Raw genomic sequence first — 25,576 nt, 5'->3', positions numbered from 1 at the left:
TGCTCCCCCGAAACGCCGCGGCTAATCTAACCATATCAACAAGGATGAATGGTCCTAAGACCAAAACCACAAGATCATGCGAGATGCCCCAAAACATCACAGTCGAAAAGAACAGACCAAAAAAAAAAAAAAAAAAAAAAAAAAAAACCCTGGCCTCCCGTGCTCGGCCGTACCTTAATGTACACATAAATCATTCCTATGTACGCCGCGAATCCGAATCGCACGCCCCGTCCCCCTGCCCCCAGAAAGTGGAATAGTCATCCATCTTACATAGCATAGATGGCTACTCCATTTTCGTCAATAGTCATGGCTGTGTCCCTTTCCACGGCATCCCAGTCAAGACTCTCCCATGAATCATCATTGACCATGAGAGAGTCCTCGAACCGCAGCGGGACATTCACCCAGTCCGCTGGAATCCAGTTGTCCCCGGACACAACCCCGAATTTGCCGCTGGCATCTTGGGCCTTTGGCATTTCAGTATCTTTGGGTGTCTGAGTGGCAACCCCAGACTCCACCGAGTCTGGAGTGTCTTCGGATTGGACACTCGCGAACATGTCCGAGTTGATAAACTCGTCCATGGGGTTGAACCCGAAGCCAGCGTCGTCTCCCAGATCCATGAACGTGTCATAGATATTGTCGAGAGATATGGCACTATCGGCCCAAGGGTCCTTGGTAGACATCGCCCGGGACGGTGCAGCGCGATCGGCCAGTTTCCCGCCTTCCTTCTTCTCGTCCTTGCTCGGGCTGGGTTTAGATACGGCGGCAGGAGCCTTTCCGGAAGGCATGCGAGGGGTCTGCTGGGCTGCTGGGGATGCAGGCTTAGTCCCGCGCTGCGTGGGTACTCGTCCCATGGCCACCGGTGCAATTGCCTCGGGCTTGACTTCTTGTTTGGTCCCGGCCGGGGCAACCCCGATCTTCTTGAGATCTTCCGGCTGAGCTCCTTCATCTTTGACGAGAGTGGTGCGGAAGCTTTCGATGGCAAACTCAAGTGGATTATCAATAGGCTCCTCGACCTTGTGGCTCTCTTCAACATGCTTGTCCAACGCATCTTGAGTTGTAAATCCTAGATGGTAATTCTGGCATTCAGGGATGCTGCACTTAAACGGCCCCGCCAAAAGAGCAGCCGGTTTGGCATCTGGCGCGGGTGGCTTAATGCCCTGTAGTTTCATAACCGGCGTGCCAGGAGCTTGACCCGGGATAGGGGTACCACCAGGATGAGACTGCTTCCTCTTCTTTGAAGGAGGGAGTTTCAACTTTTCAGGGGGGATGCTACCCGGACCATAGACATGCGGGACTCCCTGAGGAGATGGCGCTCCGAAAGGTGGCTGTGGCACCGCCGAAGTGGTCGAGGCGGCCTGGCTAGAAGCTCTTCGAGCCCGCTGAAGAGCTTCCTCCTGTTGCTGAAGTTGCTGCAAATTGCTTGCATTGAGAGCAGGCATGTTGTTCTGATTGGTCGGTTGCATTGCAGGAGGACCCTGGGACACGCTAGGTCGTTGACCAGAGGGTTGGTTCTGCTGCTGGTTCACTCGCGCAATCATAGCGTGGAATAGTCTCTTGATATAGTTGATGGTACCGGTGAGGTACCCTGGGGCTATGGTGATATGGTCATTGAGAGTCCAGTCCGGACCGGGCTTGAACTGCCTCATCAGTTGTATACGCTACAGAAATGTGAGTTAGCATAGGCCACCGCTAGAGAAAGAAGACCAAAAGAATTTTTGAACATACCATTGCAAGTAAGCTTCGTACGTTCTTCTCTTGACCAGGGATCTTGGCGAACCACTGAACAAGGGTATCCATTCTACCAAGCATATCGGTACATTCGCGTAGTTGCTGAGCCATGGCAGCTTTCTGCTCTGTGGAAACAGCTACAGGCTCAGCGGGGGGCGCATTCTTCGAGATGTCGTTGTACAGTTGGCGAATTTTCTCCGGCAGATTATTCCAGGCCTCTTCAGCCGATGCTCGGCTGATTGGAACACGCGGCTGACCTTGTTGTTGTTGCTGTTGTTGCTGTTGTTGCTGTTGTTGCTGTTGTTTGCGCATCTGGGCCAGTTGCAGACGTTGCTGGGGTGTCATCGCCGCAAACTGTTCCTGAGTAAGAGGCATGTTGGGTCTAACGGGAGGCGCTGATACACCCTGAATGGTAGTTGGCTGGGCCGCCTTGGGGGTAGGCGTGATCTGAACATCCGATGGCTCCTCATTAGTTGATTTGCGCTTGGTGCCTTGTTTGGTGGGAGCTGCCTTAGGACCCTTAGCAGGGGCTGCAGCCGCCGCCTTTGCAGCTTGTGCCTGTTGGTTCTGCTGCGCAGTTGGTTGCTGGGGAGCCTGCTTGGCCTGGGCGTTTGCGGGGGGTCCCGTCACTGGAGGCTGTTGCACCGCTTGATTCTGTTGGTTCTGACTCATGTTCTGTGCAGCAAGAGCCTGTGCTGCTCGATTCTGGGCCGCCTGCATCATATGCTTCTGGCGATTTCTGTGGAGAATCTCTCGGAGCTGATCGTCAGTGTAATGTTGAACTTGAGCACCCAAGCGCTGGCGAGCCAACTGAATCTCATTGGCAGTGATCGGCCGCATGGCTGGCATGTTCATCGGCATCTGTTGTTGACCTGCTTGAAACGCTTGCGGGTTCATAAACGGTTGGGGCTGCTGCCCCTGAAAAGACATCATGGCTCCCCAGTTGCCCTGGCCATTTTGATCGGCGTTACGAACGCCTCCTTCTTTTCCTTGGGCCACGATTTGAGCGAGATGTAATTTTTGCAGAGTCATTAGCTTTTGCAGATCGACACCACCGAGAGCCTGGGGGTTTGCGGAGACCCATTGTTTGAGAAGACCCCAGGTCTTGATATGTTTTGGGACGGGGGATACCATGCTCGGGTTGTTCGCTAAGATGGCAGGGGGGAACTGGATGCGGTCCATCTCCTTGACCTGGTCAGGAGTCATCTCGAGGCTCCCGCTCTGTTGCCGTAGGAGCTGGAGTTTATACAGGTCCTGTTGTCTCTGCAGTTGTTGCTGTTGGCGCTGTTGAACCGACATCTGCTGTCCAGCAAGCATTTGATTCGGTATCTGGCCATTGTTCATACCAGCAAGTTGCTGTTGTAGGCCCAAAGATGCTCGCATGTTCTGATTATTATTGCCCATCGGGTTGTTCATCATCTGCTGATTCTGTCCGGCTTGCGATAAATTCTGCTGCATTGGCATCGGTTGCTGGACGCCATTGACCCTTCCGTGACCTTGACTGTTTGCGAGTGCGCGACGTTGGTTCATGAGGAAAAGGTTGAGCTGTTCTGGAGTCATCTGAGCCAGTTGCTCATGCGCCGCAGGTGGCAGACCTGGTGGGATCTGTGGCCGACCCTGTATTCCTGGCTGTCCTGCTAGACCCTGTACATTGTTGGGTTGTTGACCCATTCCCGGGGGTCGCGATGGCGGTCGGACTTGGGCGGGCACTTGCACGGGAGACATCTGCCCAGGCGGCATGGGACGGTTTAACATGGGCATGGCGGGGCTCTGAGAGAGCTGTGGTTGCATTTGGGAACTTGCCTGGCCAGCCTGCGATGTAATGGCTATTTGCACTTTCTGAGCGGCTTGCGCTCGTGCCTGGGCTTGAGTTTGTGCTTGCGATTGCGGTTGAAATTGAGGTGTTTGCTGAACTCGATCCTGCGGAACGGCCTGGGAGTTCTGCAGATGTTGCTGTGCGAGGAATTGGGGGCTGATCGCGGCACCATTCATGTTGGTTTGACCCATCTGTTGCCCGACCTGGAACATGTTTTGAGGATTAGAGAATGGCTGTTGATTCATCTGGGAGGAACTCGCCGGCACCACGAGCTGTCCCGCTTCCTGCGAACGCAATCCATCTGCTTGCTGGCCCTGAATATTCTCCACATTGCCGATAAAAGAAGATGGATCGAGATTTGGCTGTCCACCCATGGGGAATCCCGAGTTGCGTTGAAGTCCCATCATATTTTGGAAAATCTGTCGCTGCTGAGGATTCATCATCGGGTCAGCCATCATCGCCCCGTTAGGATCGACACCAGCGTTCTGCGCGCGGGCCATCTCCATGCGATTGCGTTTGTGTCTTCGGAGTTGGTTAAGGGCCTGGCAGCGGAAGAAGTATGTGATTGGATCCATATTCTTGCGAGTAAGGTATTGCCTTTGTTCCGGGGTCATGTTCTGCAAATTCATACGAATCTTGTCCATATCTTCTTGGGGTGTTTTTGCGAGAATCTGGTTGGCTATCCGACAGACATGTTCGTACTCTTGGGCAGAGAGTGTGTTCAGATCATCGGGAAGCGAAGCGTTGCCGCCGGGTCGTTGCTGTGTGCGTTGCTGCTGGAGCATAGCTTGAGTTTGTTGTTGTTGTTGTTGTTGCTGTTGTTGCTGCTGTTGTGATTGTTGCTGTTGCTGCTGCTGCTGCTGCTGTTGTTGTTGCTGCTGTTGTTGTTGTTGTTGCTGCTGCTGCTGTCGTTGTTGGATTGCAGCTTGTTGACTAGGATCATTCATACTCATTGGCATAGGCTGTTGTCCGGGCATCGAAGAGGGTTGGACGGGGCGATTCATCTGCTGCGGAAAAGCGTTCTGTCCAACGCCAGGCATACCGGCGGCGGGTCCCTGAGGCATCATCCCATTTTGCATCACAGCCGCTTGTCTTGCTCGAGTATCTCGGATATGTATTAATTTTTCATTGCACTCCTTGTCGTAATCGACCTAAAAGAACAAATACCAAGGTCAGGATGAGTTATCGGCGTGACAAGGTAGGAGGACTGACCTTTTCCCTGGCGTCCTTGAATGCTTTTTGCTCAAAGCTCATGGCAGCCTGGGCGGCACTCTGGAAATCAATTCGAGGCTGAATTAAACGAAGGGATGTAATCCTTTATTTGGAAAGAAAAGTTAGTCCGGTGCTGCGGATGGAGAGACAAAGAACGTGACGAAGTGGTGTAACACAACAAGTGATGCAACATGAAACCAATTGGTCCCCAAATACTCCAACAAACCAGACGCGAAAACTTGAAAAGACAATGCTCTCAACCCACATTTGATACACCTTAACGGCGCGGTCCTTGATCGGAACTTCTGCCCTCCAACCAGTAAACGGACCCTGGGTCTGAAGCGCTTGAGCAACCTGGTTCATGATCACCGAAGCATTCTCATTTTTCTGGGGTATTTGCATCTGGCCATGCGGTTTGGCTCCGCCAGGCATGCCCCCGCCAACATTAGGAAAGTTTGCGGGATTCATGACAGCAACCCCGTCAGAGGGGAACGGCGAGCAGTCCGCGAAAGCCTTTCTTGGACGATAGCATCCGCCGGGGGGATTTTTGGATGGAAGCGACCGTCACACGCGGTAGGCAATGTCTTATCGTTCAATCGAAGCGTTTGGAATGAACCCTCTTCAGAGTGAGAGGATATTGGTGATGAATTTTCGGTGTGAAGGGGTGTAAGGATCGAAGGGGGTAGGGATAAGTGAGGACTAATGATGCACGATCGCAGAGGGAGATTGTGGGCGTGTCTGAGCAAGTGAGTTGAGTTAGTGGTTGAGAGAAAGGATAAGAAAGAGCGGGGACCCGAGGGCGAGATGATGTCGTTGAGTCCCTGTTGTAAGGAGGAAGGTTGCGAAAGGAGATTAGGGTGAAGAGTAAGGGTATGTAGTAGGTAGATAGAAAGATAGAAGATGGATAGACGCAGGGTATGGAGTATTGGAGTATTGTTATGGGGGGGAGGGGAGGACCAACGCAGCAGGGGAAATCGAGGCGTTCGGGCACCAGGCGATCAGTCGAGGCGGGTTTGTTGGCAGAAGTCGGAAAAGTGGCTTGGGAGGGTGAATGACACGGCGCCGGCGAAAAAAAAAAACGATGGATCAGTGACAGGGATGCCGCGACAACGTTGGTTGCAGAATATCGTCCGAAGAAATGACAATAATCATGGGAGGAAGAACAAGCTGATTGAACTTGAGGAGACTCAAGGAGAAGACTCAAGACAAATAATAGGTAATAATAAGTATCATGATAATATGATAGAAAAGAAGGAGGACCAAGCAGGTGAGAAGATGAATGGCAACTAATAAGAATAATAATAATGATAATAATGATAATAATAATAATAATGGAAGGAAACACAAGGTGTCCTAGAACAGAAGTACGTAATAATGAGAATCGGAATGAAAGGCCTCTGAAAAAGGTTCTGGGATGGAATCAGGTGGTCTGAGGAGAACAAGAGGAAAGGAAAATAGTCGCATGGGAGGAGAAAAAGCAAAAGACAAGAAGGAAGACGACGAAGAGGAAGAGGAAAAAGAAGCGGACGACCGCGTTCAGATGGTGAGGATAGTTTGGAAAGTAGTGAAGGGTTGAAGATCAATATTGTAAGATAAATTATGTGGTGGGCTAGTTAGATAGTGGTGGTAATAATGGCTGGCGATAGTAATAAGAAGAGGACAAAAAGCAGGACGACGAAGAATACCAAGAAGAAAGAAGAAGAGGAGGAGGAGGAGGAGGAGGAGGACTCACAATGATATTATCAACTGCTATTAATTACTCCATATATTACTCTAAAGACTCGATACCGGATACTTGAAGTTTGACTGTCTTGATGGTTGAGGAAGCAGAGCAGCCCCCAGTGGCCTGAATGATATGATATGATGCTGGAACTGTCAGTGTCAGCTGAAAAAAAAAAAAGACCGAAAGGTGGGAGGGAAACAATGGATGGAAGAAAAAGAAAAAGAAAGAGAGGGGGGACGTGGGCAGACCAGAGACGATTGCGAGTAGTACGGGAGTGTGTGGTAAAAGTACCTGGCAAAATGAAGCGAAGAAGACGCAGTTGCGTCGTTGAAGAATCCTAATAACTATACCTTGTAGATACCTAATTATTATGAAGTTGATGACAATAGTGAGTAGTGACAAGTGCAGAGAGGCAGTACTCTTCAGCGGTATCTAGATACTCTAGTAAAGAATTAGGAAATTGATAGTGGAGCAGCCCAACAAGGGAGGGAAATGGTCCTGCAAATTGCAATAAGGGGGGGTTGGAGGGGTCCAACACTCCAACTAGTCCTTCGAAGCTGAAGATCCTGAATATGATTATGAGAGACTTTTGAGTAAGATTACTTTTAACACCTCAGAACACTCAGGGATTTTTTACCGTTATGCAGTTCTTAGGTAGGTGAAGGTACCTCTGTGGCTCTGTATGCAGACTACAGAGAGCACGATCTATATGGCGATGTTGGCGTTCGATGAAGTTCGTTCTACAGACTAGAATCTAGGTAGATAGATCCGTAACTATCAGAGTACAAGAGGATACTTTGGCGCACTGCAAGAGGAGTCCACTGCCTTACTAGTGAGTGGCTCCGATTAAGACGACTAAGGACGACTAAGGACGACTAACTACTAAGAGTCAGTAGTGCAATACTAGCAAGGTACTGTAATTAGCTGGAGCTAGACCTTTTAGTCCTGCGATTTGCCCTCCAAGGCTCCAGCAAAGTTTAGTTGACGGGAGCGGATGATGGACCCAGCACTAGCCTAGTAGCAATTTGTAGTTTGTAAGTCTAGATATTTATCGAGACTTCGAGAGACTGGAAGACTTGTACCTTTGGAAAGACATCGATCATACCTACTGTTCTTGAGTAGTTTAATTTATCTAGGTACTCTGCTACATCCTGTGGTAATCGTGATTGTTGTAATTCTTGTTACAACAGCTCAAGGCTTCTTTCTCCCGAGTAGGCGCTTTCACGTGTAACCTGACCGACCTAGAGGGGTGGGGTGCGCTCTACAGAAATGCTTTTTTTTTTTTTTTACCAGAGGTAGGTAGGTAGGTAGGTATCATCAATCAACTGTCTGTATCATAACTGATTATATTGGAGATCCAATGATTGGATGTTAGCAAAAAGCGCCGCCATTGTCTTCTTCAAGCTAGGTACTCTGTACTGAGTTCTCAGTACTACCTAGGTATCTATCTACTCCGTACTCCGTATCAGGTAGTATCTTTGTCCTTGTTCGATTGGAGCAAAGTCCTCAGATTTGACAGTCGAACGACTTGACTGAGTTTACCTAGAGAGTTAGCGTGGGTTTGCTGCCTAAGAATTAAGGAAGAAGGATCATTTATTATGAACAGCCTCCCATTGGCCTACAGGAAACTCTAATTGAGGCGTTTACTGATTGGAATTCGATGAAACAAGCTTGGGGAAATCACCATAAGTAAGCCTAAGGTATTTATTAGGTATTATTTACGGAGTACTATGTAGGCAGTACCTCCTTAGTAACTCCCTCTAGATACTAGAATAATGAGGTCCTTCCATGACCATATGATCTCTTTGACTTCCGTGGTGAGTGATGAACTGATGATAGACAGGTACAAGATCCGGTAAGCCAAGGAGACCAAGGCAAGGTACTTAAACTTCCCTGTCCATACTTACATACGGCGGTCCCTGCTAAGTCTCCACCGGTACATCATAATACCTGACCCTGGATGAGGCTTGTGCGGTTGCTTTTTTCGGCTCTCTTGGCTGTCAGATCCTAGTCACGTGATGTGTCTGTTGTCGTCACCTGGTCTCCAGTCTTACTTCTTATCGTCAACGACATCCCTTTTCCCAGTCGAATGAAGAAACGGACCAGTATACATATACATACGTACCTCAATCGATGATCAAATACCTAGTTCACTAGATAGACAGGACAACAACTTACCTGGCTGGTTCTGGAAGTCTTTTTTTCAAACTCCTTCGTCCAACTGCTTCTTCTCTTTCTTTGCTTGTTCCTTCATTGTCTTTTTCTTTTGAATTACGGACCCCCCCGATCGATAGTCTCTCTCCTTATCCGTCACGTTCCTTGCATCATATCCACTCGTCATGATCATTTTATGTCGAACCTGCTAAATTCTGTTCTGCTTCATCTATATTTCGGCTTCCCCTAGAGCGCCATGTTCATATTCTCGGCTGCTCCAATTCCAGTTGGGTCGAGTATCTTCTTTGCACTCGCTCTCCTCGCCATCTCCGTTTCAGTCTTGTTACTGCTCCGCCGTTTCCTGACCCTGCGAGCCACTCCGGCATATCTCGCCGTCCCTGTCTTTTTGGCGCTCGCTCTTCCTGCTAGTGTAGTCCTGCTAGTCCCGATCGATCTCGCTTCCAGCTCTCGCGATGGTGGTGGACCCAAGGCGATATGGCTTCCTGATCGCTTGATCTTGGTGGCCTGGCGCATTGCCTATTGGCTGATCTTCGTTCTGACTTGGTTCGTCCTGGTATCGTTTTCTTTTACGTCAGAAGTGCTCATTAATTTGATTCTCTCTGCAGGGCTCTACTTCCATTGCTTGGTGAATATATAGATTCGGGTTATCGTGATTCCAAAGCTCGCATCGTGTACTCGCTCCGCTCCAACGCCCGCTATCAGCTGATCGTTCTGTGCTGTGCCGTGGTTGGCCTGATCTATATTTCCATCCAAAATGGCTTCGAATTCACCTCCATCAAAGGCCTTGTTATGGCACTGGCCTATGTCTGGGGTCTCGTCCTTGCCATCTATCTGATGGGACATGGTTTGGTGTCGATACCGCGGACGCTCTTCCGCAATGCAAGTGTCAGCGGTAGACTACGCAGAGTCCAGGCCCATGCGCCCCGGCTCCATGATCGACTGATGGACGCCATCAATGAACTTGAGAGTCTCGAATCACAAGTGACTCAGCTGCAACAACGTAAAACAGGCACCGCTCGAGATTTCCAGGATTGGATCGAGGAGTTGGCCGAGACCTCCAACCCCGTTGAGGCACGAGCGGCCCTTCTGGAGCCCCCGGCGGGACACGGCACCGTTCCTCCCGTGATCACGGAGCGTTATATGGCGGATCTAACGCGACGTCTCCAGCGAGCTCGACACCAAAAGGCCCGCTTCGTGGACGAGTGGGACCGCCTGGTATTGCTTGCTGCCGACTTGCAGGCGATTATCAACTCTTCGGCGTCCCAGAAGTTGGACTTTGGCCAGTCGCCGCGTCGTTCCACCTGGTTTTCGCGAATGAAATTCCTGACGCCCTACACGCGGTACCATCTGTATGTCAACGTCATTCCCAGCGTGCGACTTGCTCTTGGAGCGCTTTTTTCGGTCGCATCCGTCTGTGTCATCTGGTCCGAGTTGATCAAATCCTTGGCTCCCCGATTGTCTGTTGTGACTCTGTCCATTGTCTCATACCATCAGGATCCGAAACCTGTGAATTTTGGCAGACAGCTGGCCGCCTCCGCGTGGTTGCTCTACATGTGCGCTGCCGCACTGGTGGGTGTCAACGATGCCAAGGTCTGGGGCAACCGGGCTTTGGTCCGACGGAACACGTACGGTGAGAGCGCCTGCTGGTATGCGGGGTTGGTAGCTAGGCTTACCGTCCCAATCGCATACAATTTCTTGACTTTCCTGCCGCTGAATGTTCGACAAAATACCATCTTCTACCATTTTCTCGGCCGGCTCATTGATTTGACGCCGCTGGGCAAGGGATTCGATTATTTCTTCCCCGTCTTCATTCTACTGCCCGTCTGTGCCACCCTTTTCAATCTCTACGGCCGTGTCAAGAATGTGTGCGGATTAGGTCTGATTGAAGAGGAAGACGATGACCTGGAAAATAATCCCAGTGGCTATGGGCTCGGGGGCTGGCGAGAAGGCCGCGAACTCATCGACCGAGAGCTGAACGGCCTCGGCTCGTTGGCGCCATCCTCACGCATTGGCCAGTCAACCTGGCAATCGAGTCGCACCACCGACAGCGCAGGAGCCCTTTCATCCCGAGTTCCTCGCGCCGAAAGCACTCGACCTTCCCGATCAACCAGGGAACCTCTGGCGCCGTCTGCTGTGGTGGATGATGAGGCAGAAGGGGAGAATTTCTTCCAGTCTTTTGCGCATCGGGTGAAGAATACTTTCGAAACCGCTAGCAAGCCCCAGTGGCTTCAGGGCGAACCCTTCCGACTCCCACGATGGATGGGGAGTGACGGCAGCCAAGCAAACAACGGTATTACTAGATTGTTTGGCGGTCGCCCGGCGGATGGCGGTGTGAGGCTGTGATTTGCGTATTATTATTAATTGTATTCTGCATGGCGAGGCGTCGGGTTTTGAAATTACGTGTGACATAATATAGGCTCGAGGTGTAGATATTCATAGATGGTCCATTATGGTGGTTTGGCTGGGTGCATTGGATAGATGTTACAAGCTCAGGGAGATACATATTTCCTGCGGTGTATCTGGGAATCGGCAATGCCTGCTTGAATGATACGAACCTCTACTCCGTACATAAACCAATTATTGAGACACTGGGCAGTGCCGAGACCATCCATACATCTCAACATTATAAATGAGAAGACCGAAAGATGCCTCCATCCAACATCGGATGACCAATCTGACCCCAAACTATTACTCATAAAAACGTTGCCTCAGGGTGCAGGCAACAGCGGCCCAAGACCGCCCAGCCTTTTGCCGTTTGTGATTTGCCTTTTCCGGACGAACAGGCCACGGCTTCAATCCATGACCTCAACACCCGTCCATCGGTCGCATTTCCTCACCTCTCGCTGGTCCCCCCTCGATCCATGACCCTCCTCCCATTGCACATTGCCCAGTCCTCCCTGGGCCAGCGGTGTGCTTCCTACCTCACCACCGTCTCGGATACCCTGCACCAGCGACTCGTCTCACCTCTCCTGTCAGCCAGAGCATCTTCTTCGTCCTCCTCCTCCTCCTTCCCCCCCTCCTCACTATCATCATCGTTCTCGTCCCTGCGCTCCCTCACTCTCCCGTTCGATTGGGCCATCCTCGACTCCGCCGACCCCTCTGCCACCGTCACAGCCGTCCTCGCCGTTCTCGCCTGCATCTTTGTCCTCGTCACGATGAGCTGGCGCTTTGGCGACTTCTTCCGCCGCGGCCCCTACGCCAAGGTCCCGCCGCCGCACATCAGCGACAGCGACTACACATACCTCACGCCCGAGGACATCGTGGACCCGCCGGCCGCGCGCCCCTTTGCACCGCAGCACTTCCCGTCCGCACGCGACGACGAAGCCCCGGACACCATTCTCCTCAAACACCGGCAGAAGACCTACGCCCTGAACTTCCCCGCGTACGCCATCAACGATGGGGCGCTGAGCGTCGGCGACCTGCGCCGCCGCGCCGCCGAGGCCACGGGGACGTCGAACCCGGCGCGCGTCAAGTTACTCTACAAGGGGAAGTTGTTGGATGATGATGCCAAGTCGTGCCGCGCGGAGGGCCTCAAGCAGCAGTCTGAGGTGCTGTGTGTGGTCTCGGAGGTGCAGCCGGGGGAGCGGACGCCGAGTGAAGTCTCGGACGCGGAGGGCGAGCGGGCGGGTGACCACGCCGGCCGTGCCGATGAGGCGCCAGCGGGGGAGAAGAAGAAGCGGAACCGGAATCGGCACAAGAATAAGAAAAAGAACAAGAATCGGAAGTCGCTAGAGGAAGATGGTGCCCCCGGTACCCCCGGTGCTCCAGGTGCTGGTGCTGGTTACCCCCCTGCTGCGTCGCTTGCTCCCCCCGCGGACCAGAGGAAGCCTACCTCGTCGTCATCATCGCTCCCGCCGTCGGCCCCCAACCTCAAGACCTTCCCCACCGCGTTTGACCAGGCCAATGCGTTGTTGTCGTACTTCCGGACGGTGCTACTGCCCCTCTGCAATGCGTATATCGCCCATCCGCCTACGGAAGCCAAGGCGCGCGATTTCGAGCACAAGAAGTTGAGCGAGACGATTCTTGCACAGGTCATTCTCAAAGCGGACGGGATCGAGCCGGATGGCGATGAAGCCGCTCGGAATGCGCGTCGGGCGTTGATCAAGGAAGCGCAGACGGCTCTGAACAGGCTAGACCAAGCGGCGCACGCATAAGTTGCCAACGGTCTGCTGCTGACTCGACTTCTTTCCTTTCTTCTTTTTTTCTGTGTATATTGGGAGAATTGCATTTCCTTTATCTACTTTTTTTTTTCTCTCTCTTCTTCTCTTTTCTCCTATTTGGACAGACTCGCCGGTGAAGAGAGGTAGACTTGAGAGGCACTACCTGGATATGGAGCATCTCATCAAACTGTACTTGGTCTTTGCATGGAGATGGCGTCTGGGAGCCGAGATACATTTTTAGTAGGACGGGGGGGACCGGGATAAAGAGAGGCCAAGGCAAAATACGTGCATAATTCGTAGATACCGAGTCCAACAATCCTACCGTTGACTGCCGTGACTATCTACCTAAGTAGAGAGATGGATCCTGAGAGTACAGACCGACCGTTCTTAACACTGGAACCCGGTTGTGAGACATCACCTGCAGCGCTGCACATGCTCGATAACCATCGCTATTTCAGGAGCTAGTCAGTCGGTCGATCACTTCCTTCACCTTGGAAGTAGACGAATGGTCAATGGACAGTATAAGGATCCAGATCTTTGATTTTAACTGACCGTAGTCTGTCTTTGTTGTTCTTCTGCTAATAGTCAAGTCCATGCAGTCCAATTAATGGCTCTACTCCGTCTCATGAATGCATCGAGTGCCTGCAAGGATTGATTCGAGGCTGGACCCAGGTCATAGTTTAAGTCCCAACCAACATTCAGCTAACAAGCCTAGTGGGATAGTAGTCTGTTAGAACTACGGATAGAAGGATCGATCTAATAAACAGGGCCTTGCCCATCTCCAGTCTCCAACAGCCTACCTAACACTACTCAACACTCAACAGTAGTAGTATCAAACTAACCGGCCATAAAATTAGAGCCTTAAGAGGCTATCAATTCCGAATCCACTCCCGCCTGCCGTTTCTCGTCGTCTTCTCCATCCTCTCGGTCTGTCTTTCTTGCTTCCTTTTTCTCTCCTCTCTCCTCTCCTCTCTATCTAGACCCTTCCTCTCGCTCTCCGGTGCCTCTCGAATCATCCCCACCTTCTTCCTTATTATTTCTCTTTAATAATAATAATAATAATAATTCTTGATTCTACGAATCTCGACATCTTTTGTTTTTCTCGTCTTTACCACCGCTGGGGGTTCTTTCGGTACTACCTTTAAAAAACAAAAAAAAAAGGGACCTTTTGTCCTCCCCCCGGCGCCACAGATCTAGCCACACCCTGTATCTCGTTCCTCCACTCCTTTTCGTCCTTTTTCCTTGTTCGTCTTTTCCACCCCCTCTTCTTCTCTCCTCTCCCTCCCTCTCTCTCTCTTCTCTGTTCGCATCTCCTGGACGGCTTCTCATCCTTCACCACTATCGCATTTTCTCATTTATTCTTCTTTTATCTATCTTTCTGTCCCTCTTTATTCCCTTCTAGTACTGCCATATACCCCCCCGTTTGCTCGCATTATCTGAAACATCCAACACTGCTCCAGACATCTGTCTGAACGGGACGGGAGCCCGCATCGCCCATCCACGGTACCGAGTCCCCCGATTTGCCTTATCTTTGCGGCGGAACAAGTCTCAGCGTACCGATCTTTCGGCTCGAAAAACGAAAAAGAATAGAAGAAAGCCCGTACCATACTTGTGTTTTTTTTTCTTCTTTCGCCATTTTGATTCCTTGAACGACGTCTTCCACCACCGCGGGAGTATTGACGTTTTACTCCTTTCGGCCAGCTCCTTCAACTCTCGCTCCCACGCCCCCCCCCTTATCCGGTCCTTCTCCCAGCCTTCGTTGTGAACCCCCTGGGACACAAAGACTTCCCTGCAGACAACGACGTCCGGTGTCTGTGTCTGTCGCTTGTGCTCGAATATTGTGTGTCTCGTCTCGGACAATTGGAAGGATCTGTCGGCCGTGGGATTTGTGCGTTTTTTTTTCTCTAAAAAAACAAAAACAAAAAAACCTGGGATGGCCTGATCGAGGGGAGATTTACTTGGAGATTCCGTCCCCTCGTTTCGAGAAAAGAGAACTCCCCCGACACCGCAATTGCAGCCCTGCGGGAATATTGAAAAGGTTCCAGCTGGTCTGACCTGATTTGATTCTTCTCTGGGATTCCGTTCTTAATTCTTGATCGTTGTGGGGATGGCGGGTGCAGCTACTGCGGCGTTTTCTGCAGATATCTGGAGCTCATCTGCTGTAGATGCGAATCAGCAGGAATGGGAATTTGCGGTTCCTGTGAGACAGGGTGTAAGTGGCTTCCGAATAACCAGGCTGAATGAAAGAGTAAGCTGATGTTTTCTATTAGAGTACGAATCGGCGCCCCCAGTCACGCTCCCGCGATTCCGCCCACAGAAGGTCTCGTGACTACCATTCGAAAGGCTCGAGAAGCTCGTCCATGTCCAGACAGGCCTACGCAGACGACGGTCATTATTCTTCCCGCGGGCGACGCGAACATAGTCTAAGCCGACACGGTAGCGGGGCCGGAAACCTGCGAGATACCAATGGATACGAAGCGGCAAATCGAGGCGGGGGTAACTTGAGGGATTCGACAGATACGCATCATTCGAGTGGACCTTACAAGGGCAGTGAGAAGAAGAAGAAGAAGGACGGGGCCGGGCTGCATCTGGATGAACTAGACAGTGCCAATTGGATTCACCGCGATAAGCTGGCTCGTATTGAAAGCGAGGAGCTGCAACAGGCGGCCTATCTGTTCCAACGGCGGCCTGGCCGGGCGCGAACCCATGACTCCCACAACAGCGGACTCAGCGGGTCGACATCTGCACCAGCGACGACAGAGCCGTTGGAGCCATGGCCCAATGTGCACGATGGCCAGCGGGGTTTCGCGGCCTCTCCAAGCCCCATGGATGGCGATGACATCGAGGAGGATGAGGGGGACGACGAGCGCAGGCACTGGGACCTTCGTAGACCAGAGGAGATTGCTGCGCGAGATCAGATGGATAGCGCATCGAGCATGTATCGTAATCCGGGCCTGCGCAAGAGCTCTTCCCGCATCCCCATTCCGACCGCGAGTCCGGCACCACTCTCGCCTGAACATCTGGGGCGGGAATTTCCCGCTGCACGCGCGCGCGGGCTCACGAACGGCGACGAAGACGGCATGTCCTTCGGCAAACCGCGCAGAGCCAGCGAGCCGATGCCCGTGGACTCCACGGACTCGTCTGCTGCGCCGTCGATGGGGAGCCGGCCCAACAGTCGCGGCATACAGACCTTGCAGAACTCCCCGGCCAAGAAGAACCCCCCAGGCAAAGGTGCAGCAGCGACCAATCGAAAGACCTCTGCACCTACTGCCAATTCCCGTAAGGTGACCGGACCGAGGAACCGGACCGTGTCCACCAATTCGCAGCGTCCGACAACACGGTCGGGCGACGCCCGCGTGCCCAACCCGATCAACCGCCCCGAGGGGGATCCTCCGTGGTTGGCGACCATGTACAAGCCGGATCCTCGACTGCCACCGGACCAGCAGATCCTGCCCACCCATGCCCGCCGGATGCAGCAGGAGCAGTGGGAGAAGGAGGGCAAGACACCCGTGACGTACGATCGAGAGTTTGCTCCGCTGGCTATCAGCCCGGACGATCAACCTCCCGCAGTCCGCAAGGAGGCAGAACCCGAGAAGGTGGAAGAGGAGATAGAGAAGCCTCCGCCGTCACCACGAACGGAAAAGCCCGAGCCGCTGCTCACCTCACCCAGAAATCCCGAGTCGACCACGCGGCCCAACTCGAGCACGGGCTACAGCCCCATGCCGCGACTGCAGGAGATGCCGTCTGCCTCTCAGGTGGGTTTGACGCCGAAATGGAACCCGCCAGTTGTCACGGCGCAGGCTCCCCCACCTAAGGAGAAGGGTTGCGGATGCTGCGTAGTTATGTGATCGGTCGGTATTCAATTTTTTAAAGTCTTCGTCTGACCCTTTTTTTTTTTTTTTTTTTTTTTTTGCATTTCTTCCCTTGTTGCCATCGCATGTTTATTTCAGCGCCCGGGTTGGTCAGTGGTGTTCGTTTGTTGATTGCTCAAACGCTCAGAATTAGCTTATAATCTGCATTCCCCCTCCCCTTTTTTTTCCCCCTTCTCTCTTCTCCTTCCCCCCTTTCTATCTACTCATATTGCTTCCAGTTTCTTGCTGACCACATACGTGTTGAGTCAATTGCGTGACGGTGAGGTCGACTTATATCGCAGTATGCATACCCTCCTTCAAAGTTTTCCTTGCTCAAAATACGATCGGTAGATCCCTGCATACCCGGCTGTTTTCGTTTCTTGTTTTTTTCTTTCCCTTTTCTACTTTTTCAGCGGCCGCATTTTGTTTTCTTATCTATATCCTCCCAAGTGTTTCTGTTGCCATCTGAGCGGCGGTCGGTGATGCGCACGAGCCCATATCCTTGCAAGATGACATATCCAGCCACAACTTGATTATTTAGAAGGGCATTATCAATCATTCTATCTTATTCCGTGAGATTTTTTTGTAACCGTATCCAGGCACGCACTGTGATGCTCTAGAGAATCCTTCACAAAAACGAGGCGCACACTTTCGCCCCCACAGGCACACAGGGATACAGCGCTTAATAAGCACCCGCTTGATAACATCATCGGCAGAATCCAACCCACTTACATCATCTCTACAGCTCACCCGTCACCAGCCAGCGCACCCTTTCCCGTCGATATAAACCACCTCCCCCTCCTTTCTTCTCCCATCTACCTACCACCCTCGCCCAACGCACGCCTCCTCCCCAATACCCTCCTTCTTCATCTACCCAAGTCGCAACCATAGGTTCCATCTTCACCCGTCTATTCGGCTCCTTCGCCGGACCCTCCCAAGCAGCCATGTCCACCGCAAAGGCCAAGGCCCAGAACCTAATCAACGACAACGCAGTCGGTGAGTCCACACCTCCCTTGCATTGCGTATCCGCTATCCGCCAGCGTCCCTCACTGACAAAAATATTGAAAATTGAAAAAAAAAGTCGTCTTCTCCAAGTCCTGGTGCCCCTACTGCAAGGCCAGCAAGCAGACGCTCAACGAGCTCGGCGCCAAGTTCTATGCCCTCGAGCTGGATCAGATTGGTATGTGAACGGGCCTGTCCTATTTGAAGCACAATGTGTTCGTGTCTGCGTTTGCGTTTGTATTTGGGTTTGTGGCGGAGGGGGGATTTCCCGGGTGGATAGAGGACTAAGCTAAGCTAAGCTAACGTGGGTGCTTGAATGGGAAATAGACGACGGAACCGAGATCCAGAACGCGCTGTACGAAATCACCCAGCAGCGCAGCGTGCCGAATATCTTCATCGGCCAGAAGCATATCGGGGGTAACTCGGATCTGCAGGCCAAGAAGGCGGAGTTGCCGCAGTTGTTGAAGGCGGCGGGTGCGCTGTGAATATGATTATGATTATGATTTTGGGGGGTGGGGGCAGTGTTTTGGTCTTGAGATAGAGAGAGAACAAGAATATAGAGAAGATCAAGTAGACGGCAAATGGCAGGAATGGAGATGGGATTTTGATCTTGACTTGACTTGACTTTGAATACATGACATGATGTTGATGATATAGTAATGTTACAATTTCAATTTGGAGAAGGAGTTCAGGAGAAGGAAGAGAGGACTGATCTAGATCACCTTCTGCACGACCGTTCCAACCGGCCGCTCCACAATCCCCATAACCCCGTCCACGACGCTCAGCCGCGCCCCCTCGCTCGCCACCGTTTTGCCCGCCAGGTAATTCAACCACACGAGTCGCGCGATGCGCTCGTCGCGCACGCGGCCCAGGAACCGCAGCGGCTCCGCGGGCTCCGGCCGGAACAGCGCATTCAGCTCGCCGCGCGCGTTGCGCATGAGCACCAGCGTCTGGCCCTTGGGCACGCTCTTGCGCTGACCGCCGCCAAACAGGCCCTTGAAGTCGTTCATCGCGCCGCCGAACGCCTCATCCTGGAAGGACTCGGCGGTGGTGGTGGTGGTGGTAGCCGCGCGCTGCGCCCGCGCCGTGATGCCGCGCACCCAGCCGTCGCGCAGATGCAGAAAGTCGGTGTTGCGCGTGGGCACGATGCGGAAGGCCGTGCGCAGGCCGTCGTCGCGGAGGATCGCGTTCCAGACGGCCTCGCCGCGCTCCGGGTCCAGGAGCAGGTCCTTGAGGGCCTGGCGCTCGGTGGAGACGAGCGAGGTGGCGGATGTGGCGCCGGTGGTGTTGACGACAACGCCGTGCCCGTCTGCGGCGCCGGGCGGGTGCACCGCCGTGCGCACGAGCCGCTGCTGCAGCGCCGAGATGTCCGATTTGGCCACGTACAGGCCCACCACGTAGACCTGGACCTGCAGGAAGGAGACGGTGCGGATGCCCAGGCCGAGCAGCTGGTATTCTTCCTCGTCGGCGCCGGGGCCGGACGGCAGCGCGGCGCCTTGTTCGGGCGCGGCCGCGTCGTCGAGGCACTTGGGGAGCCGGATCGTGCTGGGGAAGTGCGGGATCGTGCTGGTGCCCGTAGCGACCCGCTCCGCCCCGTCCTGCCCTTGGATGCGGATCACCGAGGGGCTGCTGGGGAAGCCCTCCGGCCCGTCCAGCTTCATTGCTTTGCTGGTCATTGTTGTGGTGGTGGTGGGGTCTGTGTTCTTGGCGGACTCGTCGGCCGTTTCCACCTGCGACAGGCCAAATAGGTCCATCTGGATGACACCGTACATGGCCACCGCGCAGACCGCGATCCCTGCCGCGGACAGTGTCATCGACCGCCGGTACTGTGCGATTTCCTCCTCGCGTGTGCGTGCATTCCTGGAGCTTCGGAGAGGGTTGTTAGCAGCGGAGCGGAGCGGGCTGGTCGTTGAGAGGAAGCGGTTGCGGTAATTCAACGAATGGTTCGGTCGGATGTATTGGCGACGAATGCCCTGACTGCATGTACGCCAGGGCATAGAGCCCCGTATCGAAGCTGGTGTTGCCATGATGCTGATGGATGGAAGTTGATGCCAAGATATGACGAATGGCATGGTTGACATCAGAGGTGGTTCTTTATTCGCTGATGCACGTGATCTTTACTGCAAGCAATTCTGAAAGAACAGTGATGATGGACAATTCATGAACCACCTTGAATTAAATTAATCTCTTAGTACTGAGCAGGAATAATTTACAAAATATCGCACATATTTCCCGAGTAAGGCGCACCATCCAGCGCCATGTTGTCCATGCTTCACCCAGGTCCTTCTAGCAAAACAACCAAAGCAGTCGAGGCTTGTCCCAATCCCCAGGCCATCAAAATTCAAAATGGGGGTATTGCGCACGACACGGATGGCAAAGCATCAGATTGCATGTCCTGCATACATACATCAGTGCATCCGAGCGCTGGACAACATTCATAGACGCAACTAGTTGAGCCACCGGAGAGGTATCCTGGGATTCGATCTCCGCCCAGAGAGAAGCTGGAATCAATGTCTCCCGAGGAAAGATTCTGCGCCAGCACCTTTCACACTCGTACTCGAGGTCGTCCACCTCATCATTAGCCAATATGGCTGCAAACTCGTGACGACAGTCAAATGGATCAACCCGCGATCCATCGGGCTCGTTTCCAAAGTTTTCCGACCCATCCTCCCATTGCGATCCAGAATCGAGGTCCACGGGAACATCATCTTCGACAAAAAGAGCCTCCTGAAGCGCCTGGCTATCGCCTCCAATAAATGCAAGGTCGTTATCGGGCAGCAGACCCTCTCCCCCGTATAACTCTTCTTCCGAACCTAGGTACAGCTCATCGTAGATAGGACTAGGCAGCCATGAGGGGTTGCTACCAAGAGAAAAATCGTCATCGTCCTCTTCTTCGGTGACCTCTTCCTCTCGGTCAGAAAAATCAATCTCAGTCTCACGCCCTTTCGGGCAAATGTCCGCCTTGCAGAGCTCCATGGTACGGCAACAGTACCAGCACCATTGTGCACCGCAGCGGCACTGCATGTGACGGCAACCATACATTCTGCGAACGGCAGCACGGCACTTGGGACATCTTTTGATATCCAAGTTCTCAAATGTCTTTTCCAATTCGGGGTCAATATCCGACAGCGGCTGACAGTGGACACCGTAATGATAGAGCTGCTTGCACAAGGAGCATATCTGGGCGGCGCACCTGGCGCATTGGACGGGGTATACAGCACCCAGCTGGCTCATTGGGACAGACGGCCCGGGCCCAAAGTCTTCTACATGCATTCTGAATGTGGCGGAAGACCTAAGACGGTTGAACTCGGCGTTGAAAATCCTCTCAGGAAGGAAGGTAGAGCAGGTGGGAACGGGACAATAGACCTGGTTGGGTGTGCTCCATTCCTCATACTTATCCTTGTACAGATTGACCTCTTCTTCAGAGAGATGTTTGCGGGCGGTAGCTAACGGGATCGGAACACAACAGCGTGGAGGCATTTGCGACTCATCCCGGCATGCCATGAGAAAGATCTGTCGAACACAATTGCCACAGCAGTAGCACATGCAGGACTTGCACGGTCTTACTGGTTCGCCTTGGATCTCCTCACAGCAAAAGGCGCAGCTTATATTATTCAGTGGGGCTAAACAGAAACTCTTAAGCATGGACATTTTGTCCTCGGTGCCGGCCGCAGTATCCATGTCTAGCTTCGAATTTTGGGTGTCGAGAGGCCAGAAGGGACCCTAGAAGAAGAAAGATATTAGTGGGGTCTGCAAGAAATACAGAGTTTGCTACAGCTGGGAAATTCTCGAGATGGATGGGATGAATATTCAGTACCTGGCTGCTCCTCGAATAGAAGGTATCACTTGTTGCTCCGGGTCACACAGTAAATATCCAGACGAGCATGCATGAAGGAGACGGTGAAGAGGAGAAGAAAGATGTTAAGAGTGAAAGACAAACAAAGAGAAAAAGAGAAGAAGTCCGTGAAGCGCATCACGACGACTAATCAAGGGCTCATGAGGGGTTGCTTGGATGATTTCTGTATTCGCAGTCGTGGTGGTGACTTCCTCTTGAACTGATCTGTACAGATCCATACAGAAGATGAGAGTCTTCTTCATCTCTGGTCAGCATCTTGAACCAACTCAAAGACAACAGACTTACAAACTAGCATTGCTTTTATGTTGACTGTCTATAACTCTATTGTTGACCCTCCTTCAGTGCAACTCCATAGATGCTCGTTCTCAGTTTCGGATCCTCCCTCTCCAGTTGATTCCTGACCTGACAAGCATAAAAGAAGCTGGAACTTTGAGAGAAAGAAACAAAAGATATTCTGTATCGTCTACCATCTGGCCTTCAGAAAAAAGTGCCATGCCTTTGCTGCTATCCGGTTCTTCGCTGACCATGGGGATAAACAGAAGCAACGTCGATGCATCAACCGTCTCGAAGATACCCTTGAAGTCTTTTGATACCCCATCCTAGCCGGTCGAGAGGGGTTCACGTCCACAGTCCTAACCACATCCTACAAGCTGTGTGAGCTGGATCATTCCTCTATGTAGTGCTTCACCCATATGGGAAAGCCGCCGGTGGCTCGACGATGCCGAGTAAGGTAGTCTTTTTGTCCGTTGATTAATGGCTAGGAGCAGAACAGACCGCTTGAAGAATGTCGTGATAAGTGAGTAGGATGTATTGTTTCAGGAATCACACGCCATTTGTCTTCGAGGTTCACGCTTTCACTCCCACTCATGCTGGGTTGGCCATAACAGCCATTTTTATAAAAAAGAAAAGAAAAGAAAAGGAAGGAAAAAGCAAGAGAAGCAACTAGAAAACAATTCTAGTTGAATCAGACCACGAAGATTGTCCCAAGTCACCATCGGATGTCATCTGCAGGGCGTGTCTCAGCGATGGACTTAAAAAGCAGATTGTAGCCGTAGTTCAATGTCCCGACACCCCTCATAAACGCGGACACTTCTTATCCACAATTTACAAATCCCATCTTCACGTCCTACTCTTAGATACTCGATACTCCCTACGAGCCATCGGCCCACAATGCAGAAGCCGTGGATCGAAACTCCTTTGATCGAGTCTGCAGCCTTATCAAAGATAGCAGGATGGTAGGATGGCTACCTTGGTTTTGCCTGCATGGAAACTAATTTGCATGTAGCAGAATCTTTCTGAAACTAGAACTCCTGCAGCCGTCTGGCTCCTTTAAATCAAGGTACTGCACAACTTTCAAGAAGAGAAAATTACTACAGGACATTGCTAACCTTTTACCAGAGGAATTGGAAATCTGATCCGTTCGGCTTTTCTGGACCCAGCAAATCGGGACAAGGACCTACACTTTTACAGTTCCTCGGGTGGCAATGCGGGACTGGCGGCTGTCATCGCTGCCCGGGATTTGGGCTGTCACTGCACTGTGGTCGTGCCACTCAGCACGAAGCCGCTCATGATCAGCAAGCTGCGGGCTGCGGGTGCCGCCGACGTGATACAGCATGGGGCGAGCTGGTTCGACGCGGACACGTATCTACAGTCGAAGTTCATCGATAACCAGGAAACCGAAGCTTCTCGCCGAAAGAACATCTACGTGTGTCCCTATGACCATCCACAAATCTGGAAGGGTGTAGCGACGATGTTATCCGAGATAACAGCCCAGCTACCTCCCAGAGAAGCTTCGTCGGCGTGCAATTTCCCCGCCGATGCAATTGTTTGCAGTGTTGGAGGTGGCAGTCTGCTCAACGGCATTGTCGAAGGTCTTGATGAGTATCTGCAATCGCAGCCAAGTAATGTGGATGAACTCCGAAAGAATGTCCGGGTTCTCGCCGTCGAGACACAGGGGGCGGATTCGCTGGCCTATGCGCTCCGGTGTGGAAGCCTGCAGTCCCTTACTGGCATCACATCGCTCGCCACTTCGCTTGGGGCTGTTTGTGTTGCTAATCAGACGTTCGAGAATGCACGTTCGCCGCCGGCCGGCATCGACGTTATCAGCGTTGTGGGCTCGGACGCTGATGCTGCTCGAGGGGTGGTTCTCTTAGCTGATGATCTACGGTTTCAGGTAGAATTGGCTTGCGGGATCTCCGTTGAGGTTGGCGTCGGCCAAAGATTGAAGGAGATCATGCCGGATTTGACCCCGGAGAGCAGGGTGGTCATCGTCGTCTGCGGTGGAAGCAACATCACGGCCGAGATGATTGCAGAGTATCGTCTTCGACTTCAGGAGGGTTGGAAATGATGATCGTCCCATTTTTCGGCCTCCTTCTGCTCGGAAGGCATTCATTCATATTTGATAGATGGTGACACAAAGGCCCTACTTGAATATCTATATCTCTATAATGGACCAAACTCACGAACGCTCATTGTCCTTTTGCAGCTCCTTCATCCAAGTTGAGCTTACTGCTAAGTCTATCGGCCGCTGAATTGGGATAAAAATATACATAGAAACTGGGCTCGAGAGAATGGGCCTCGAGGGTGGTGCCATGGCTCCTAACGGCCCAGATCGTAGCAGATCGACCTCGGGTAAGGGGCAGTGTCTCAGAAATGTGTTAGAATCCATCTGTCAAAGAGTAACTCAGAGTAAGTCTATTCATTCAGCTGAGTCTAGAGCTGCTGGCTGTTGCCTACCTACTTGGAAGCAGTGAATACAACATGGATAATGGTAGCCCTAAGTGAAGCAGACGAATCAAATAGAAGGGGCCATAGTGACTATGGCCTTCCACACTAGTAACATAACCTTCCCTTGTTTGTCATTTATCTTCTCTAGGTGAATAGCAGTAGAGGGATAGAGTAGATCAAAGGGTGGTGCCCTAAAGGTATAAAGGGTGGTCAACCCTCCTCCAGACTCCTTCCTCTTCTTCCATCCACTCAACCCTCCCTTCTTTACACCACCTTTGGTTCTCATCTTCATGACATGTTTCCATCTCCTGGTTGAGCCCTTCTCTTATCTCGCTACCGTTGGCCGAATATGGGAACGTCGGGTCTGTCGACTCTTCATGTTGTTGCAATACGGCATTTCCGAATGAAAAGTGGGTGCATGGCGCAGAGTCCTTCCCTGGTAATCTAGATTCTGACAATATCAAGTTCCATAGCCGAATTCGTTTGCTTGCGGAAGCCATTCGCTGGCAAAAGCGTTGCTCCTTGCACAAGGCTCAATTCGATCCTTGACCTACGCTTCACAGTGTTACAAAACTGGGAACACCATTCGGAGAATGCACGTCTATCTCCACAGGGTATAGACCCAGAGGAGAGGATCAGAGGCTTAGAAAGTCGTGTCGATTGATCAAGCAACGGACATCCTCAGTGCCCCGGCTAGAGGACTGAATTATGAGATTGATGATGTAGTGCCACTCTGTGGCTACTTTCTCAATTTTCCAATCCTCGCGCCCTTCGTTTTCTTCGTCACCATGACAAATGTGTGACTGGTGCCCGTCGCAAGGGGAGCCTCTGCCTCCTGTCGTTGGAGCTTCTTCTTCTTTGGGTAACTTCGTCTCAATGGCTTTCCGCAACGGCCTCACCCAAGTGCTGGCCACTTATGTCCTGGCACGTCTGTTTGTCAGTTCATTGCTGTGCAAAGCTCTGACACCAAAAGTGCGCGACAACACTCATGGAGTAACCAGGCTTATCTCAGGCCTGGACTCCAGCTTGCACTGGAACTATGCAAGCACCAAGTGGTCTCGCTGAGAGGCTCCTTGAAGGGAAACGCGAGCTTGAAGAGCAAAAGCTCTGCAACTGAGAAAGAAAAGCCCAAAAATTTACAGGCGCAAGTATCGCCTACATAACGCAGACGTGATCAAAGACCGTCTGGCTTCCCAAGTGGAGGAGGAAAAGGCACGGCGCCGGGCACATAGGGCTGCCCAGATGAGAGGATACCGAGCCAAAAAAGCTGCATTAAATCAAGAGAAAAGCACATAGTCCCGCTTAAGAATAAGCAGAGGAATGACC

The 25,576-nt window shown here is 52.1% G+C and overlaps 9 protein-coding genes across 9 annotated transcripts, besides 20 other annotated features; 6 read left to right on the top strand and 3 right to left on the bottom strand.

Annotated features, from left to right (window-relative positions):
* Nucleotides 1-118: 118 nt before the first annotated feature.
* Nucleotides 119-147: a microsatellite.
* Nucleotides 120-147: a microsatellite.
* Nucleotides 148-266: 119 nt separating this feature from the next.
* On the bottom strand, nucleotides 267-5,224 carry ACLA_028540 (uncharacterized protein; the record flags this gene model as incomplete). Its single annotated transcript, XM_001269554.1, has 4 exons — nucleotides 267-1,658; nucleotides 1,726-4,695; nucleotides 4,757-4,834; nucleotides 5,033-5,224. The coding sequence occupies 4 exons, from the start codon at nucleotides 5,222-5,224 to the stop codon at nucleotides 267-269; spliced, it is 4,632 nt and encodes a 1,543-aa protein (XP_001269555.1).
* Nucleotides 1,987-2,033: a microsatellite.
* Nucleotides 1,988-2,033: a microsatellite.
* Nucleotides 1,992-2,033: a microsatellite.
* Nucleotides 4,339-4,476: a microsatellite.
* Nucleotides 4,340-4,392: a microsatellite.
* Nucleotides 4,344-4,449: a microsatellite.
* Nucleotides 4,344-4,458: a microsatellite.
* Nucleotides 4,386-4,452: a microsatellite.
* An 819-nt stretch (nucleotides 5,225-6,043) lies between the features above and the next one.
* Nucleotides 6,044-6,089: a microsatellite.
* Nucleotides 6,045-6,089: a microsatellite.
* Nucleotides 6,090-6,443: 354 nt separating this feature from the next.
* Nucleotides 6,444-6,483: a microsatellite.
* Nucleotides 6,459-6,483: a microsatellite.
* Nucleotides 6,484-7,330: 847 nt separating this feature from the next.
* Nucleotides 7,331-7,358: a microsatellite.
* Nucleotides 7,359-7,772: 414 nt separating this feature from the next.
* Nucleotides 7,773-7,793: a microsatellite.
* Nucleotides 7,794-8,889: 1,096 nt separating this feature from the next.
* On the top strand, nucleotides 8,890-10,997 carry ACLA_028530 (LMBR1 domain-containing protein; the record flags this gene model as incomplete). Its single annotated transcript, XM_001269553.1, has 2 exons — nucleotides 8,890-9,197; nucleotides 9,260-10,997. The coding sequence occupies 2 exons, from the start codon at nucleotides 8,890-8,892 to the stop codon at nucleotides 10,995-10,997; spliced, it is 2,046 nt and encodes a 681-aa protein (XP_001269554.1).
* Nucleotides 10,998-11,515: 518 nt separating this feature from the next.
* Nucleotides 11,516-12,808, top strand: ACLA_028520 (BAG family molecular chaperone regulator; the record flags this gene model as incomplete). The annotated part of the gene is made up of 1 exon (XM_001269552.1): nucleotides 11,516-12,808. One exon carries the CDS (start codon nucleotides 11,516-11,518, stop codon nucleotides 12,806-12,808), a length of 1,293 nt encoding a protein of 430 aa, XP_001269553.1.
* Nucleotides 12,809-13,858: 1,050 nt separating this feature from the next.
* Nucleotides 13,859-13,880: a microsatellite.
* Nucleotides 13,881-14,921: 1,041 nt separating this feature from the next.
* Nucleotides 14,922-16,662, top strand: ACLA_028510 (uncharacterized protein; the record flags this gene model as incomplete). Its single annotated transcript, XM_001269551.1, has 2 exons — nucleotides 14,922-15,026; nucleotides 15,085-16,662. The coding sequence occupies 2 exons, from the start codon at nucleotides 14,922-14,924 to the stop codon at nucleotides 16,660-16,662; spliced, it is 1,683 nt and encodes a 560-aa protein (XP_001269552.1).
* A 39-nt stretch (nucleotides 16,663-16,701) lies between these two features.
* Nucleotides 16,702-16,726: a microsatellite.
* Nucleotides 16,703-16,726: a microsatellite.
* An 883-nt stretch (nucleotides 16,727-17,609) lies between these two features.
* Nucleotides 17,610-18,152, top strand: ACLA_028500 (glutaredoxin; the record flags this gene model as incomplete). Its single annotated transcript, XM_001269550.1, has 3 exons — nucleotides 17,610-17,661; nucleotides 17,747-17,845; nucleotides 17,995-18,152. The coding sequence occupies 3 exons, from the start codon at nucleotides 17,610-17,612 to the stop codon at nucleotides 18,150-18,152; spliced, it is 309 nt and encodes a 102-aa protein (XP_001269551.1).
* A 228-nt stretch (nucleotides 18,153-18,380) lies between these two features.
* ACLA_028490 (chalcone isomerase domain-containing protein) lies at nucleotides 18,381-19,694 on the bottom strand (the record flags this gene model as incomplete). Its single annotated transcript, XM_001269549.1, has 1 exon — nucleotides 18,381-19,694. The coding sequence occupies one exon, from the start codon at nucleotides 19,692-19,694 to the stop codon at nucleotides 18,381-18,383; it is 1,314 nt and encodes a 437-aa protein (XP_001269550.1).
* Nucleotides 19,695-20,001: 307 nt separating this feature from the next.
* Nucleotides 20,002-21,318, bottom strand: ACLA_028480 (Rcat domain-containing protein; the record flags this gene model as incomplete). The annotated part of the gene is made up of 2 exons (XM_001269548.1): nucleotides 20,002-21,180; nucleotides 21,235-21,318. 2 exons carry the CDS (start codon nucleotides 21,316-21,318, stop codon nucleotides 20,002-20,004), a joined length of 1,263 nt encoding a protein of 420 aa, XP_001269549.1.
* Nucleotides 21,319-22,422: 1,104 nt separating this feature from the next.
* Nucleotides 22,423-22,462: a microsatellite.
* A 231-nt stretch (nucleotides 22,463-22,693) lies between these two features.
* On the top strand, nucleotides 22,694-23,870 carry ACLA_028470 (putative L-serine dehydratase; the record flags this gene model as incomplete). Its single annotated transcript, XM_001269547.1, has 3 exons — nucleotides 22,694-22,758; nucleotides 22,809-22,862; nucleotides 22,994-23,870. 3 exons carry the CDS (start codon nucleotides 22,694-22,696, stop codon nucleotides 23,868-23,870), a joined length of 996 nt encoding a protein of 331 aa, XP_001269548.1.
* A 1,256-nt stretch (nucleotides 23,871-25,126) lies between these two features.
* ACLA_028460 (uncharacterized protein) lies at nucleotides 25,127-25,413 on the top strand (the record flags this gene model as incomplete). Its single annotated transcript, XM_001269546.1, has 2 exons — nucleotides 25,127-25,186; nucleotides 25,252-25,413. 2 exons carry the CDS (start codon nucleotides 25,127-25,129, stop codon nucleotides 25,411-25,413), a joined length of 222 nt encoding a protein of 73 aa, XP_001269547.1.
* Between the last annotated feature and the right edge of the window lie 163 nt (nucleotides 25,414-25,576).

This window comes from Aspergillus clavatus, genomic scaffold, assembly GCF_000002715.2.
Source record: "Aspergillus clavatus NRRL 1 1099423829805 genomic scaffold, whole genome shotgun sequence".
Taxonomy (NCBI): domain Eukaryota; kingdom Fungi; phylum Ascomycota; class Eurotiomycetes; order Eurotiales; family Aspergillaceae; genus Aspergillus; species Aspergillus clavatus.
This window is presented reverse-complemented; position numbering and strand designations above follow the sequence as displayed.